Source organism: Bactrocera dorsalis, chromosome 3 (assembly GCF_023373825.1).
Source record: "Bactrocera dorsalis isolate Fly_Bdor chromosome 3, ASM2337382v1, whole genome shotgun sequence".
Lineage (NCBI taxonomy): Eukaryota > Metazoa > Arthropoda > Insecta > Diptera > Tephritidae > Bactrocera > Bactrocera dorsalis.
The window spans coordinates 84676228-84694614 of record NC_064305.1 but is presented as its reverse complement, the minus strand read 5'-3'; the positions used below and the strand labels follow the sequence as shown (position 1 = coordinate 84694614).

General features: G+C 32.3%; 1 protein-coding gene across 4 annotated transcripts in view; it reads left to right on the top strand.

Annotated features, from left to right (window-relative positions):
* LOC105227757 (protein spinster) overlaps positions 1-16913 on the top strand; it is a 30652-nt gene extending 13739 nt beyond the window's left edge. Inside the window, exons 2-9 of one of the 4 annotated variants that reach the window (XR_007422344.1) lie at positions 3785-4142; positions 5997-6323; positions 6552-6813; positions 12997-13095; positions 13205-13498; positions 13572-13713; positions 13880-14065; positions 15393-16913. Coding sequence is in view for 2 of the 4 variants with exons in the window: in XM_049452802.1 (XP_049308759.1) it covers positions 3785-4142; positions 5997-6323; positions 6552-6813; positions 12997-13095; positions 13205-13498; positions 13572-13713; positions 15393-15415 (1505 nt within the window). In the remaining 2 variants the exon portion in view is untranslated. Of the gene's footprint in view, positions 1-3784; positions 4143-5996; positions 6324-6551; positions 6814-7268; positions 7531-12996; positions 13096-13204; positions 13499-13571; positions 13714-13879; positions 14066-15392 lie in introns of all 4 variants that reach the window. The other 3 variants (XR_007422343.1, XM_049452802.1, XM_049452801.1) reach the window with 3 other exon arrangements.
* The last annotated feature ends 1474 nt before the right edge of the window (positions 16914-18387 follow it).

Genomic DNA, 18387 nt, shown 5'->3' with positions numbered 1-18387 from the left:
TGCTTGCCGAGCTCACCACTGCTTTTGGCTTGGTTTGCCTACGTAGACATCGTTCGTCCGTCAGCGTTGTTTGCCATTACGTCACTTATTCATTGCTGGCTAATACCGGCGAGCGCAGCGCTGATTGGTTGAAAAAATCGTACGATAAATTTCTCATAAAAAGACCCAGATAACAACGAAAATAATTAAATACAGAAAGTAAAAAAAAAACAAACGCGAATATGCGAGTAGTAGCAAAAGCGCTAAAAACTTGTGTTGAAGTGCGCTAATGGCAAGAATAGCGGGAAAGTTGCGGGGCAGTGCGCCTGCTTGGGTTTGTTGGCTTATTGGGGTTTTTTTTTGCGTGCAGTCGTTGCGGCCACGTCGTGTGTTGAAGGCGGTTGGCAATTATGGGCAAGCAGTTCGGCGTTGGCTGTCTGTTGTCTGACTCAGCGTTTGTACTCGCAAACTGGCTCATAAAACATGCACTGCAGCGAACTAGTTCTGCTACTCATTGCGTTTTTAGATATTTAAGTATGTACTATATACTTATACTCGTTGTGTATGTAGGTATATATGTCACTTGCTATTTTTGCTACTCTTCCGTTTACTTGTTGCGTTTTCCGTTGACAGCCAAGTTCTCTCGACCATGCGCCACGCTACGCTTTCATTAACTCTCCTAGACGCTTTTGTTTGTGTTTGTTTTCATACTACTTTACTATGTTGTGCTGCTTACATACATACATACATATACTTGTATACTACATCACATGAATAGGTAGAATGTAGCTAAATGTATGCAAACATTGAATACTTAACCTGAGTAAGTGATTTTTATCGTGATTTCAGGTAAACAAATGTATGTATGTATTTGTGTACGTATTAATTAACTACCGCAAACTTTACATTTTTATATTCGCTACGGTGGATGTTTGGGGGAGTGCAAGTACGCAAGCAGCGGAATGTGCCTCTGCGTTATTTTCTTCTTTTTTGTGTATTTTTTTTTTATTTGTTAGAATAGTAGGTACTTTTTTGTGTTATGAGTGGGCGCCACATTACACATATGCTAAATAGCCTATCATATTGTCATTCATGTGATCCATTATCAAGGTTGTGCTGACACATTGATAAGTGACGCTTTTAGCACCCAGCTCATTAAATTTGGATGCCACTCGTACACTCCGCTGCCAGTGTGAATATAATGAAGTAATAAATATATGAATGAGTTCTATAACAGGTAAAAGCATTTTAAATTAGTTGCTAACTCAAAAGTTGACAATTAACATTTATTCAAAACAGTTTTATTGTCTCTATTTATCTAATGGAATCAGTCGATTGTTAGATATCTAAAAGAATATTTTCGTAGACTTGTGCTAAATTCTTTATAGAATGAATGATCTTGGGTAAACAGTTTTTTTGTTGATAAGTATATATTCTAAATAAAGGACAAATATTCATAACCATAAAATTTGTACTATTTAAAAAAAATGTATAAATAATTTTCTCTTTGATAAGCAAACCACTCATTTCCGTATACAATGCGTTGTTTCAAAGTTAAAATAATGTATGACTAATTTAGAAAACAAATTACTAAATATTCATGTGTATTACATATGCTTATATCATATCAAACGGAATGTGAAATACCTACATGTGATCAAATTTGACCCGGACAGCCAATAAATTGTTTTTCACAAATTTTAATACAAATCTAGCCTACTGAATACAAGCATGTTAAGGCTTAATCCAATTCTCTATACATTGATGTTGAGATCCTCTGTGATCACTTTGATGCCAACACAACGACTTGCAAGCATTATATCTTAAACTTTTTCGATGTTATCTTCATTAACAGAGAGATAGAGAGAGATATGAACCACTCAAATCCCTGGCTCTACGTACCGGAATTGACCCGAGTTTAATCGGGCCAAGGGCTGTTTTTTCGGTGATCTCTAAACCTATTTGGAAAAAAATGAACGACTCGCATGAGGGAAGTTCTCGGTAACTTCATGTTCTTCAGTGAAGGCTTTTACCACCCAAATATTTGTGTTCGTGATTAAGTGGAATCCCAAAACACTTCCGTAACAGTTTCAAAATTCCAAGCATACACATATACATATTAGAAGCAGTTTTGTAGAAATTCTTTGTAGTTGAGTTTTTTCGATTCTACGATTTTTTTTTTTTTTTGAATCAAAAGTATGCTCTTCAGCGGTTTTCAGATATATTAATAAATACCAAAGCAAATGCAATTAGTCACGCCAAGCGGCTAGCTTGCAGCAATCCACACAAAGTTACTGAAATAAAATAAAAGTAATTGACCGCAAAACTCAAATCATCTAAAGGTTAAATGCAAACGAAAGATGAACAAAAAGCTAAACTTAGCTGCAAGAAAGCTTAAGCCATCAGCAAATGAACTTTATTATATTTTATTTTCTCGTCGCACAAATGCATACTTTAACGAGAAATTTATGTAGAAACGCTTAAACTAGTTTTACTTAATTAAGCTTAAACAGTTTTGTGTTGCGGAATGAAAATGATTTGCCAATGATTAACTGACCGTTTTCGAAGCAAGTGAATCGCTTTTTGCTGAAACACCAGACACTCAGAAAACGATGATGACTAAATGCGCATGAGACTGATAATAATTGATTGCCGCGTGCAACCTTGAATGCCAACAGGGGCCCTGCAGTTTGATGTCGCCACCGAATGGCAGTTGTTGTTTTTATAAAGCTTTCTCAAAGCGAAAAACCATTCGGTTGCCGGCGCTATTGACTTCGCCAATACACTGCACACAAAGAGTGCACGAATATACTTAAAACTTTTGCCTGCACAATATTGCAACGTTTTCTTATTAAACTAATAATTATAAGAATTTAAATAAAAATCTGAAGTCATCGCAAACGCTGCATGCCTATGTACAAATGGCAGTCTAGGACTCAATTAAAAAGAGTATTCCTGGAACTATGAGCGTTTTGTTTGTAGAATCCCCAACAATTTACACGCTTTAACAAAATGCATTATATTCTAAGGCAACCCATTAGCACATTAGTTAGTGGCAAAATGTATAACTTTCTTCAAATAGCGCCACTTCAGCGAATATCACACGAGAAAGAAGTTTAAGTGTCAATTAAGTTTCTATTAAAGGCTCGCTAGTCAGCTACTCGTATCATTCTACACTCACGAGAAGTACACAACATTGTCTTCTATTTTTTCATTTATTTCTGATTAAAACTCATACATACATACATATAAACAGCGCGATTGCAAAAAAGTCAACTGCTGGAATGTGTTAATTAAATATGATCATTGTAATTATCATTACGGTGTGGTCATGTTATGTGCTAAAATTAGAGTCGTCGGGCACGCGGCTCCAAAGCTTGAATGGCATTCATTCATTTATCGATGAAAGCGTAAGTTGCACACGGCGTTTCAGCATATCTTAATGCAATTGAAAAATGCTGTGTTGAAAAGAGTTGCCAAACGATATGTGAATGTCAAAAATGTATATGAATCCTAAGCGAACTTCATGGCCATTATTTATGAATTCGTCTTTTAAATATGCGTTTCGCACCCTGTATCTTTTTTTAAACTTATAGAAACAAGAAAGAACGTTAACTTTGGTGGCACCGAAGCTGTAATCCTTTTAACAATAAAAAGTGTAAAAGATGACCTTTATATTGGGTCAGTTTTGAATGATAGCTATATACTATAGTGGTCTAACCTTCCTTTACAACCTTCCTTTAAAAAATTATTTTCAAAAATAAATTTTCTAACCTATATTTTTCCTTTTTTATGAATATTTCAGGTGTTTTAACAGATATTCAAGCAGATTTTAAAATTGGTGACGATGATGGCGGTCTGCTGCAGACCGCTTTTGTGCTCTCATATATGGTTTGTGCGCCACTTTTTGGTTACCTCGGCGATCGTTACTCGCGTCGTTGGATTATGGCTATCGGTGTTCTGCTATGGTCGACAACAACGTTGCTTGGCTCATTTATGGGCGGCTTCGGTGGTTTCATCACATTCCGCGCGTTAGTGGGTATCGGCGAAGCCTCGTATAGTACCATAGCGCCCACCATTATCTCCGATTTGTTCATACACGATTTGCGTTCGAAAATGTTGGCGTTATTCTATTTCGCGATTCCAGTTGGTTCAGGATTTGGGTAAGAATTTAAGTGATATGCAATATTCATTAGCAAAATATTAGTTTTTAATAGTTAGCGTCGGTTATGTTTATGTCGTTGTTTTGAAATCTGTTTATATTTAATCATAGCCTATGTCTGCTTATCAATTCTATTTGTTATTATAATGTATTATAAATTTGCACAAGTTTGCTAAAATTAGTTCTGATAACCTCAGTCTACGCACATTCTAGTATTTATGGCACTGGATCCGGTAATCTCATTGCTGCAACTCTAGACTTGTTAGCGATCGCAATAACATTAACAAGTTTGATAAGGATTTTATAAATATTTTTATATTAATATTACTAAGTCCGCCTTATATACATACATATGTGTGTATGTATGAGCTTAAGTATATTTCTTTCTGTTGAGTCATTCACCTCTTGCTGACTTTTCTAGCTAAAGTTTAAAAGCGTCGATCGCGTGATTTCAACGAAATTGTGCAATGGAAACTATTTAGCATATTGATTACAATTCATAAAGGAATTTCGATCAAACGGCCGATCGCGTGCTTTCTCATGCACTCCCATGGCAATAAAAAAAATTAATTGTGTAAAACAAGGCAGGTCAAAGAGGCGTTGGCTTCCTTCAATTGAATTAAATTTTTGGAATTTTTATGATGAACACGCTTAAATGTCATCTGTAAATATTAACGTAATAACTTTAAACAGTGGAAATCAATACTATGCAGACGAGCCTTCACCAGCATAGCAGGTTTTCTCTGCATACCAGAGGGATGTTTATGGGTTTCTTAAATTACTCTGCATGCTAAAGGGAGGAAGGGGGAATACAGTGACAAAACTAATAACGCTGTTATATTTCATAATTTTTATAAAATAAAGTTTTTAAAATTTGTATAAAAAGAAGAGTAATATTTTGGACTCCGTTTAAAATTTTTTGTATTTTTTGCCGTATCTTGAATGTACTATATAGTAAAATTTGTAATGAACTCACGTTTCTATTTTGATCAGCAGTTTTTTGTATAGCAGTAAACACTGGCTTTTCACCAATCACTACCTCCGTTCATATGTATGTATGTTCATATGTTCCACTTTAAGAAGTTCCACTGTAGATTTATCCCACCAATTGCTTGCAACTTATTTCCATATAGTAATATATAACTTTCTACATTGCACGCGTTCAAATGTTAATTAATAATAGAAATTTTATTAGTGACATTGTCAATTCAAATCTAAATCAATTACTTTATTTTCATTCACATCAAATACGTACATAAGTACAAGTATGTATAGGCTACAGTAAATAAGTGCAACGAATTCTTCGCCTCACATCTTTTAATTTTGTCATGTCACTGCCATAGAGGTCATAACGTAAAATTTATAAGCGCTAAGTGCTTTCCCTCAAAGAAAGTCACGAAGGGAACCTCCCCTAAAACAATTCGAGGCGAGCGTCGCGTTGTTAGCGTGTGAACTATGTGCATTTTAGTTGTTTTTGTAATAATTAATGGATGTACGCATTGTTTAATTAAGCTTGGCATAAATTAAAAAAGTACATGAATAGGCTGGAGGCCTTCAATTTGTAGTCAATCAATTAAGTATACTTTGTTATTGATTGATTTCCATTCAAACCATTACGCAAAAGATGACAATTAGCGCTAATTTACTTTTTTTAGATTTATAAGACTCTTCGAGAAAACACTTAATGTGCTTCCATTTATTCTAAGCCATTTCCTGAATTAAAATAATTAGTCAATTATATGTATGTAGTTATCTTTAAAAATTAATTATCTCTATATTGATGCATTATTTATGAAATATATTAAATTATTGTTTAAAATATGCATGCTAATCTGCATTTTCTCTATTTACGCAGTTACATTGTCGGCTCGGAGACTGCCCGCTTGGCCAATAACTGGCGTTGGGCGCTGCGTGTTACACCCATCCTGGGCATTGTGGCCGTTGTGCTGATTATATTGATCAAAGAGCCAGAGCGTGGTGAGAGCGAAGGCTCACCACATTTGGAACCCACCAGCTACACAGAGGATATTAAGGACTTGGTGAAGAATCATTCGTTTATGCTTTCGACAGCCGGTTTCACTTGCGTTGCCTTCGTAACCGGTGCGCTCGCCTGGTGGGGACCTAAATTCATTTACCTAGGCATCAAAATGCAACCAGGCAACGAGGAGCTGTCGCTGAATGAGTGAGTATAATTGAAATGAAAGAAAAACTTTGTAGATATGTATACATGTATACTAGAAGAACATTAATTTTTGGCTTCCCCAAAAAATTTCGATTTCTATGTATTTATATGCAGTGTAAATACTTCAACATGTTTACGCACAAAAATTTAATTTACAAAAATTCTAGCATATTTAAAAACTAAAAAAGAAACACATAAAACATAAATCCTATTTATAAAATCAACTAGCGTATCGTACAAGTTTGGCATCATCGCCATGATAGCCGGATTGATTGGTGTGCCAGTGGGCTCGTTTCTGGCGCAACGTCTACGACCACAACACGAAAGCTGTGATCCATACATTTGCGCCTTCGGTCTGCTCATATCAGCGCCGATGGTCTACTTGTCGTTGGTGACACCACAAACCACAACCTCGTTCTGCTTCTTGTTCGTCTTTTTGGCGCAGGTGACGCTGAATCTATGCTGGTCCATAGTGGCGGATATTTTGTTGGTAAGAAAAAGAATAAGAAAGAAAATCAATGAATGAATGCGGGCGTTCTGCAATCATCAGCAAATGCGTGAAAATATGCAAAACAAAAGCAAAAACAATGATAAAACAACACCACCACTGTCTGCTCCCTCAAACACACACACTGAGCGCGCAACAATAACAACGAATGAGCAAAGAGCTTGTACGATCGCTAATCGCAAGAATATTTAAGAATTCCAATGTTCGAGTTTTTGAAATTTTATTATTTTTTTTTTTTGTTATTGCAATTTTTATACTTAACACGAGTTTTCTTGTTTAAACGCTTTCAACGTTCTTACTAAATTTTGTTCTTTATATTTTCTTTGTTTTTTCCTCATACATTTTGGTACTAAACAAATTCAACTTTAAAAACGCACCATAAAAAATCCGTAATGTTTACCTGTTCGAAAAAAAAAAATGAAAAAAAAATTGAACAGCGTTTCGATACGTTTTGGCGTTATTACAATGGTAGCTGGTCTAATTGGCGTGCCGCTCGGCCCAATAGTGTCACGTGCAGTTGCCAGTTACAAGAACAACGCCGATCCCTTGGTATGCGCCTATGGATTATTCTTTAGCTCATTTTTCCTTGCTGCCGCGATGCTGTTTGTCACAAAATACGTCGTTATGTCGTATGTTTTAATGTTCATCGGTCAATTATTTTTGAATCTAAATTGGGCACTAGTGGCTGATATTTTACTGGTAAGAGAAATGCAAAAAGTAATTGTTGTAAAAAAAGTACACATGTTTTGTTGTGGTGGTTTTTGTTGTAATATACTACAGTCATACAAATTTACATGCTTACGTAACAAATGTAAACGTTTTATAAATTACTTAAATGCATAAATGCTTTCATATATAAATTATTGTAGTATATACATAAATATCCATTTAGTTAGAGCATTTGTAAATACTCATTATACATATGTATATTCATTTTCAATTATTATATAATCTATTATTTAAATTGTACATAAGTTCTGTTTTGATTATCTTTGTAAACGAACGGCAAAAGAAAGCCCTGACTCAGCATGATGAGCTACGACGATTTAGTCATTTCCGCCTTTTCGCCTGTCTGTTTGTATATACGCGAACTAGCTGTTAGTTTTGGAGATATCAATATAAAATTTCGTACACGACTTTTTCTTCTCAAGAAGCTGGTTTTTTGTCGGAACCGACATTGTCGGACCACTCTAGCATGTAGCTGCCATATAAACTGAACGATCTGAATCAAGTTCTTCTATGGGAAACTTTTTTATTTGACAAGATATTTTCACGAAACTTGACAAGGATGATTATCCAAGAAATCTCCTTCTAAATTGTTTAGGTCGGACTACAATAGCATATAACTGCCATACAACCTGAACTACCAATATCAAATCCTTGTATGAAAAAGATTTTTATTTGACGAGATATCTTCACGAAATTTGGTGTCGATTGTTATTCAAGGCAATGGTACAATTTCCGAAAAAAATGGTGCAGATAAACCACTCTAGTATAGAACTGCCATACAAATTGAACGATCAAATCAAATGCTCGTATGTAAAACATTTTTATGTGACGAGATATTTTCACGAAATGTAGCATATAAAGGCAACATTATAATCTCCGATCAGATCGGATCCCTATAGCATACAGCTGTCTCATAAACGAACCGAAAAATATAGCAGTGTTGATGATATTACTTGACATGCGTTTCTTTTGCCGCTCATTTAAATAAAAATGTAGTTTTAGAACGCTGCTTAAGCTTATTTATTTCATTATATGATTTTTAGAAGAAGATGTAGACATATAAGTCATATACTATACCTACCATACCTTTTTTTGCAATTTTAACTTAATTTTAGAATATTTAACTAACGCAATGAATTATTTTATTTTATTTCACCCCTATTTTCTATAATATTTATACCATTTCCTTTATTACTAGTTTTAAATCCTTCATTTGTCATACTTAGTTTCTTCGCTAAAAACTCCTTTCTGTTTTCTTAAAAATATTTTGTATTTTATATGCCTTGTTCTTAAGAAACTTTTGCCATTCTTCACTTCAACTTAATTAAACACATTTATCAGTATTAAATAACGAAATATACGAATGCATATTCCCTTTTATTACCGCACAGTGAAGCACTCACGCACCCAGCAAACTTGGCCCAGCCCTTGCCCACACGACGCGAGAAAGTTTTCTGTCCCTTTTTACTATATGTGTGTGCAATAATAAAGTTTTGCAATTTATTTATATGCCAAAATGCACCACTTATCTGCTTTGCAACCGCGTGACAACAACAAAAAACGTTTAACAGTAAATCTACACTTATACACACATACACACGTATTATAAAATACTCCCCTCGGCACTTGTGCTTTCAGTTCGCCGACTCGAATATTTGTAATTTGCTGGCCCTCGAAACAAAATGTTGAAAAAAAACATAATAAATGCAATAATGTCGAAAGAAATTACACCCCATGGAGTTGACATATTGCATTTTCACTCATTCCTTTACATATATACTTACATTTGTATTTGAGACTCACTGACTTCCAGCCAGCTTTCTATTGTACATCACGTGCTATATTGGCGCCAACTCCCCCCATTAAGCTCTTCGAATTTCTTTGCATTTTTTCCTTTTTTGTTTGTGGTTGCACACCCTTCCTGGTAGCAGTTGGATGTATGTGTGTGTAGGTGGAACCTTTGGTGCATTGGTAATCCTCATATTTTACGTATGCACGTGCTGTTCTTTCATATTAAAGGCTCTTCTGCTATTATTAAAGTACCCTGCTTAGCATATAAATACAAAAATGTTAAATATAGAAGCACACATTTTGTTAGCTCGATAAATCTTATTAGCGCTGGTGTGTGGATACCCCAATTTCTTTACTCCCTAGGGAAAGCGTTTGTCACTTCAACAGCACATTTAAGAAAATTGACAGCAGAAGTAATATCATAATAATATAATGCAGTCTTATCATAAATCTTGTAGACTTTTAGCTTAGCAGGTATTTTAAGCTTTGAATAAAATATGATAATTTTGATTTTATTGAAAGTGAAGTTTGAATACATGTTTACAAACGCTTTCTCTCTTTAAAAATATTCTTTTGGTCTGTAATATGTTTATTTTTATATTTTTGTCTGCTATAAAAAGCTTTATTATGTTTTTTGTAAACGCGGTATTGATTAGCCATATTATTTCGCAAAAGTACAATATTTATATATTTCTAAATTTTTTTTGGACTTGGTTTAAAAAATGTTTGATAATAATAAAATCGTTGATTTAACTCAAGTTGCTTCCTAATTGCAATTAATTCGAAATATTTTTATATATTTAACCACACTGTCTAAAATCTTGCTAGAAACGCGGAACGTCGTTATCTTTCAATTAATATTATGGCAATCTTCTTTGTTAAAAATTTTCAAGAAAAAGGTCAAATATTTCCTTGCATCATCCAAATAATATAATTACACATATGTACCTCTCAATCTTATCTATGTGTGTAGTTCCTTTTTTTTACCTCCATACTAATTATCATTGGTTATCTCTTCGACTGTCTAATTTTATCACGATCAGATGTTTTATGTCATCCAATCCAATTCACGCATACGCGCACATACACTCGTTATACAAATGCATACGAGTATCTGCTAAATATATCTCTACTTATGATCAGCTAGAAATAGGAAGAATATCGCATGTTATCTAAATGTACGAGTGCCAATTATTATCTAATGAGCTGTTTGGTTGAAAATTATATTGTCAAATAACAAATAAGAAAGAAAGACCTTTTAGCTGTATACTTATTGCTAAGCCAAGCGCAAAGTATTTTGCTATTTTTTTAATAGATATTTTTTATTAGTATTTTTTTAATGAAGTTAGTGCCTTTATTCACCTTCCGCTTTTTTTCTTAAATACAAGTTCTAAGTTTAAATATTATACACAAACATATACACTTACACACATTTGTATATTTATACTTTATCTTTTCATATCAATTTATTCAACTACTTTAACTCTTTACGCAATGAACTCTTTAAGAGAGATAATTTAAAAAATGCGTGAGTTGAAATGCATGGGTGTACTTACATGTGTATGTGTGTATTATATATAATTCTTTATCACCTTCACGAACTTGAACGTGCTTACGTATTATTATTAACAATTGTTTTTATCATTGGTTTCATAAGTTATTTACCAGGTTTTGCTTCAATTTCGTCAGCAGATTTATTTGACAGTAATTATGACTTTGGCATATTCCCTTATACGCTAGAATGGGGTTTATTATGTTTGCCACGAAGTTTGTAACATACAAAAGAAAGCGTCAGAGACCCTATATAATATTTTTTATAAATTATCAGCATAATGAGTTAAGTCGATTTAGCCATGTCTGTCTGCATATACGCGGATTAGTCACTCAGTTTTCGAGATATGGAGAAGCTGCACATTTTTCGGACTTTCGATTTGGAACCACTATAGCATAAAGCTGTTATACAAACTGAACGATCAAAATTAAGTTCTTTAAAGCAAACTTTTTTATTTGAAAAGAAATCTTTTTCTGATTGTTTTCCAAGAGTATATCCAAATATTTTTTTCTGATTGAACCACTATAGCAAATAGCTGCCATACAAGCAGAACGCTCAGAATCAATATAAAAATAAAAAATCCGATATGTAGATCTGACTGTCGTGGGAAAAAAAATTTTTTTTTTAGCCTTGTTTGTTAGAAGAATGCAGCTGTGAAGCTGTCTTTTTCTATTTAATACTTCTAGAGACATTATTACTCCTATATGCATTCTTTTTTGCCGACTTAATAATAGTTTATATATGCTCTTTTGTTATTAGATATATATTTCATAGTTATTAAGTAATTTGAATTACATATAGGGCCATAGATCACGAAGTAATTACTTGAATTGGTCTAATGGGATTCAACCTTAGTACTTTCCAGCTATTATAAGCGCAAATTAGCTTATTTTTAATATAATTGCTTTAATAGTGCAAATATTAAGAAATATTTAAAGAGTGTTAGTGTCGGCGTCAACTATAACATTTTTTTTTTCATATATGCATAAATAAATAAGTGTTTATATATGCATACACCTCGCTATTGAAACAATTAAAGACTCGTGGATCAAAATTTTCTATAATGCCTACAATGTCTGAAAATTAGCAAGCTGGTCTAGTGTGGATATAGAAAGTGTAGTAAATGCTTCACAAAACACACAAACTTTTTGTTGTTTCATTAGTAAATTTTCGAATTATTATCTATATATCATAATGACTCTTTAACCTTTCAATAGCGATGTATGTATATGGTATGTATTATTGTAAATAATAATATTAATCTAAATACTATTTTATATAAATTTATAAAACGTTTACATTTGCACAACAAACCTGTACACACACACAAGCACACTCTTATTCTAAAACGCTTTTGTTGCACGCATATCATATTGATTTTAATACAACACAGAATCCCTTTGACCCATAAGCCCGAAGAAAGCAAAAAAAGCAAAACAACTCGTTAATATTACATTATAAAAAATTTAAAAATTAAATTCTATCAAATAATTGCGCTGTCCCGGTATGTACAGCTCATATCGCTTCTAATGCCTAAAATTATGCAATGTCATTTGATAAGGAACGCGCGTTGCAACAACAGCACACAGTGGTGGCCAAGAATTCGTTAAATTCTCAAAAATATGCTCCGCCACGCTCTTAATTTGCTGCTGGTTGAATTATAGCCTACGCTTTTATAACGTATGTGATTGTAATTTAAACTTTCTCAAATAACGCATTATCCTGTACACAAACCAGTTGCAAGTGCATGTGTATTAATTTTTTGCTTTCTTTACGCGTTTATGGCCCCATCTGTGTGTAGCTTTTTGCAATTATAGCTAATTCCAGTGTTTCCTGTTCGTGCAAAAATCCTACCAAACACAAAAATTAATACTTTTTACGTTTTTGTTTTGCTCGCTTAATTCGCGTAGAACCAGCAATGGGGGAAGGCTTTACTAATTTTAGATAAATAACACATTTGCGCACAGTAGAATATTTTTTTAATTTTGATTCAGCACACACCTTTTTTTTGTTGTTTTTATTATGTAGAATGATTTAATATAAATAAATAGCAACAAGTTTACAAATTCTTAACGTTTTCTTCACCTTTCCAGTATGTTGTCGTGCCGACTCGCCGTTCCACCGCCGAAGCCTTCCAAATTCTGGTCTCGCATGCATTAGGTGATGCCGGCAGTCCTTACTTCGTTGGCTTGGTATGTATCAATATAGAAATGTGTCTTTATTTAATTAAATAGTAAAATTTTGTAAACAAGTTTTCTTATTTCGAAAATAATTTAACATTTTTCTTGCAATTCCTTTCAGCTCTCTGAAGGAATCAAGCGACATTTGCGAACCACTACCTCTCAAACTAGTGAGTTCAGTTTGGGTATACCTAGCATGTCACTGACTTTGGAAGATAGTAGTCAAAATATTACCGACAGCTTATTGTCGAGTAATGCCACGTCAGAAAGCCCGAATCTCTTAATGCAGGCCGCCAGCATGGTGAGTGAAAATGTCACAGCGCTGGTAGCGAATGCCACAAGCTTATTACAGCAAAATGCCACCGATTTCGTCAGTGAATTACGTGAAGAAAAAATACTCGAAATCGACTTGGAGGTGAGTCCTCGTGTTGAAAATTATTGCATGCATTTGTTTTTCAATTTCTCATACATTTCATTTGGTATTTTAGGATACCGATATCAACAGTTTCAAAGCGCTGCAATATTCACTCTTTTCCACAAGTTTTATTGAAGTTTTGGGTGCCGTTTTCTTCTTTTTAACTGCCATCTACATATTAAAGGATAAGCGTCGAGCGACGCGTTCCACACTTGGTAAGTTTAAAATCTTTAAATACACCGTAATTTGTGTTTTATAACAAAAGTATTAAATTTCTGAGTTAAAATGCGCTTTTAAATATCACAACTGTTCAATTGTAATTATTAAAAAAAAAGAACTTTTTATTTATTTTTGTTTATATATTTTGTTGTTATTTTTTAGTTAACGAATTAAACGATGTTAGCAATACAGCTAATAAAAATAAACAATTCGATTTCGAAGATTCTGAATGTATCGTCCTTTGTACTGATATTTCGCGAATACAACGTGCTTAAGGGGAAACAAAATTAATAGCAAAAGTTCATTTGCTCAAAAAAATATTCAGATTTAGCATTATTGGGTTTAATCGTGAGTTTGGTTTACCTTTTTTTTGTTTTGTTTTTGTTGTTTGTCCTTATTACATTCGCATTTGCAATCACTTGTTGAGCGAAAATCAGTGTTTAATGCTTCCAGCTATCATGCGTGCTAATTTTATTACAATGACCGCTTCTTGAAATGATTAATTTTTTTATTCTAAATATATTTTAATATTGATTTATATTATTTAAAATATATATATTTTTTGCATATTTATTTAAATTTTATTTTTGTTTAATTTTTTTTTATATATATTTTTTATTTTTTTATTATATTTCTATTGTATTTTATCAAAATTAAGATTTAATATTTAAAATGTCAAAATTTTTTTTTAGTAAAATTATTCTTTTATTTTTTTTTTTTTTGGCTATTATTACACATTGATTTCATTTGTTTAAATTATGTATATTTTTATATAACTCCTCTTTTGTTTAAATATTTTTTTATAATAATATTCTTTGAAATTAGTAATTCTTTATTTATTTTATTTTTAATTTTTATTTATTTATCTTTTTTTTAATTTTTTAGTAATTTTTTTATTTTATCTTATTTTCTTATTTATTTTTTTTTTAATTTTTTTATGTTTTATTTATACATTTTTTCAATTACCAATTTTTTCTTTTTCTTTTATTTTTTTGCTTTAATTTGTTAAATTAAATTTTATACCTTCTTTTACTATCCTTTTTTAATATTTTATTAATTTTTTTAATTAAATTTTGTATTTTTGTAATTACAAATTTTTATTTTTAACTTTTTTTTAATTTTATTTATTTTTTTTTAGTTTTTATTTATTTTTTTTTTTCAATTTTCTTTTTTTTAATATTTTTCTTTTTTAATATTTAATTTTTTTGTATTAAAATTTTAAATTAAATTTTATTCTTTTATAATTATCTTTATGTTAAATTTTTATTTTTTTTTAATTTTTTTTTTTAATTTTTTTTTTTTAATTTTTTTTTTTAATTTTTTTATTTTTAATTCTTATTAATTATTTTTTTAATTGTTATTTATTTATTTTTTCATTTTTATTTATTAATTTTTTTTTTATTTTTATTTATTAATTTTTTTTTATTTTTATTTATTAATTTTTTTTTTTTAATTTTTATTTATTTATTTTTTATTATTGTTTTTTTTTTAATTTTTTTGGTCTAATCATCACAATGTCCGCACTTAATCTACAAAAGATTTTCCAGAAGATATTCGAACTGTATTGCCTTAACATGTCCATTTGTCGTTCTTTTGTGTTCTTTAAAACTATCCCGTGACTTTTTTAATATCCCGCAATAACAATAATTTGAAAATATTTATTTTTCCATTTTAGGCAGTCAAGCAGCTGAGCAGTGAAGTGCACTTTCATTAAATTATGCTAATGAATAATTGATATGCCAGTTATCCGATCAGCCAACTTATCAACCCACAAGCAATCGACATATAACAACCACATAACCCGCCTAAGCTGGGGATGTGTTGCGCAGAAGGCAAACATACATACATATGACTGAAATATTAGTTTTAACTAATTATTTTGTAGTAGTAATGATTAGCATAGAATCATGTGTGCCTCAAGAAGTGGGTGTGTTCCTATTAGAAACGTGTAAATGGATTATAATGCAAACATCTAATCATTCAACATCAAACATACATATTGAAAGCATGTATATACAAAAAATAAACATTGATCATTCTCATTTAGCAAACACCATTAATCGTTAAGATGATTCCTATTGTGTATTTATTTGTATTATGATTTTGATATTGTCAAAATGTAAAAGTTTGTTAAATGCGCCACATAAAAACATATCTCATACCACATATACATATGTGTGTGCATGTTCAGAGTGTGCATGGGCATAGACGAGTGCGGCGCGATTATGAGTGTGGAAATTGCATACCCCTGTGTATGTAGTCGAAAGCTCAGTGATAGACATCATAAGAATTACAATAAAAAAAACAAACACCAATTTTTATGTGCAAATACAAATTGTAAATTGTATATTTTGCTGAATAGTATTTAGTAATTTTAAATTTTTGTTAATTACAATTTTATACTCACGAAACCACTCATTGCCCTGTGCGGTGCACATGCTAATTTTACCGCTAACTGAACATTTAAAAAGTTTAATAATTATGACATACATATGTACAAACATATATATATGTTATTAAGATTTTTTTTAATTTTGAAATATGTCTACGCAGACAGCAAGCATTGTATAAAGAGGAGTATAGGTACTAAATGCACATTAGGTATATACATAAATTAGTTAGCATTACAATAATTAGATAAATACTAATTTCTAAATAAACTAGTGGAATAAGCAGTGAGTAAGCAGCGGGTGTGCATTACAACAATTTCTCTAGTATTTCTATTCTAACTAAAAACTTCCAACTCAACTGAAAACCAAATTGCATATGAAAAGCTAAAATTCTTTTGAAAAATTTTCATTCTAAAAAAACTGAACAATTATGTCTCATTTATTGTATATTAACTGCCTTTTCCAACTATCTTGCTTAAATTACTTACTTTGCCTGCCGTTTATAAATTGTTGTTGTATATATGCATACCCCCTCGCTACCGTAATGAATCTGTTAGTTTTACCAAATTTCGCAATGGAGCAGAATTCATGAAATAAGACTGTTTTAGGATTTGTTATATATACATATATTATATATAAATTTAAAATAACTTAATTACAAATATATTGTATTGAATTAAACTTGTACGCATACTAAGTAAATACATAAATATTCTTATACATATTAAGTATTTATGTATGTATAGCATAATTTTTGGGTTTATTGAATGCTTATAAAAAATAAAAATAAAACATATTAAACATAATTGATTTGTTTCATTTCTGGTTCCGAAATTCCATTTATTTTTTATTCATTTATTTATTATTATGTTTTTTTTAGCCGTTTGTATGGCAGATATGCGATATAGTTGTCCAATCTTACCGATTTCGATAAATGATCAATAGAATATCAAAATGCACCTACATACATATTAAACTTCTTGCGGATATCTCAAAACCTGATGAACTAATTTTTAGAATCTCTAAAAAACTTCGGCGTATAGTAGAACGAGGATGATTAGTGACTTGTTGAATTTGGTCTTTGTTTGTCGAGAGAGAACCTTACTCCTCAATTGCCTACTCGGTTCAAAGTAGCACCTGTTGGCATTCGAGGCTAACATGGTTGTTGCTGTTAATACTAATTCCAAGATAGTTGGAATTATCTACGACTTTGAAGTTTTGACTGTCAACAGTGACGTGGGATCTAAGTCGCGAATGCGACGACTGTTTGTTTGATGACAGGAGATACATATTTCGTCTTGCGCTCGCTTTCTTATCCAGTTTGAAGAAAGCAGAAGTAATGGCGCGGATGCTGACGCCAATGATATCGTTGCCATCGGCGTACGTCAACATTTGTATAATCGTGGAGAAGATTGTACCTTCTCAGCTCGAATTATTTTCTCCAGAAGTAGGTTGAAGAAATCGCACGATAGGGAGTCGTCTTGTTTGAAACGTCGTTTGATATCGAACGGCTTAGAGAGGTTCTTCCCAATTCTGACGGAGCTTTTGGCATTGCTGAACAAAGCCATTAGTTTTGCGGGTATACCAAATACAGAATTAGCGACTTATCCTGCTATATGGTACAGAGTCATGGACGATGACAACAACTGATGAGTCGGCGTTACGAGTTTTCGAGAGAAAGGTTCTGCGGAAGATTTATATTAACATAGTTTAGCGAATTAAGAGACAAAGATTATGCTGGCTAGGTCATGTCCGAATGGACGTACACACTCCAGCTCTCAAAGTATTCGACGCAGTACCCGCCGAGGGAACCAAAGAAAGAGAAAGACATCCACTTCCTTGGAAAAACCAAATGAAGGAGCTGGCTTCGTTTGGAATCTTAAATTGGAGCTAAACAGCGAAAAAGAAGAACGACTGGATACCTAAAAAATTTTAATACTGATGTATTGGCAATCACACGCATTGTTGGTTTGGTGGAATCCGATACCAACTGTCGCAAATATCGACAAAATAATGGAAATTTTCCAGTTCAACCTTCAAGCAAACACTATTTTAACTGCCCAGAAGTTAAACCTTGCACAAAACCCCGTTTAGATCCATTTAAATAAGGCTGAATGCAACAAGCAGCTCGTTGTAGACGCAAACGGGTGAACTCAAAAAAACTCATGGACCGAAATTCCATTTGCGAATCGATCCATTGTTGAAGCCAAAGATTACTGATAATGAAAGGTGTATCACTGCGGCATGAGAACATTTTCGTGGTCGGATCACGGGGAGCTG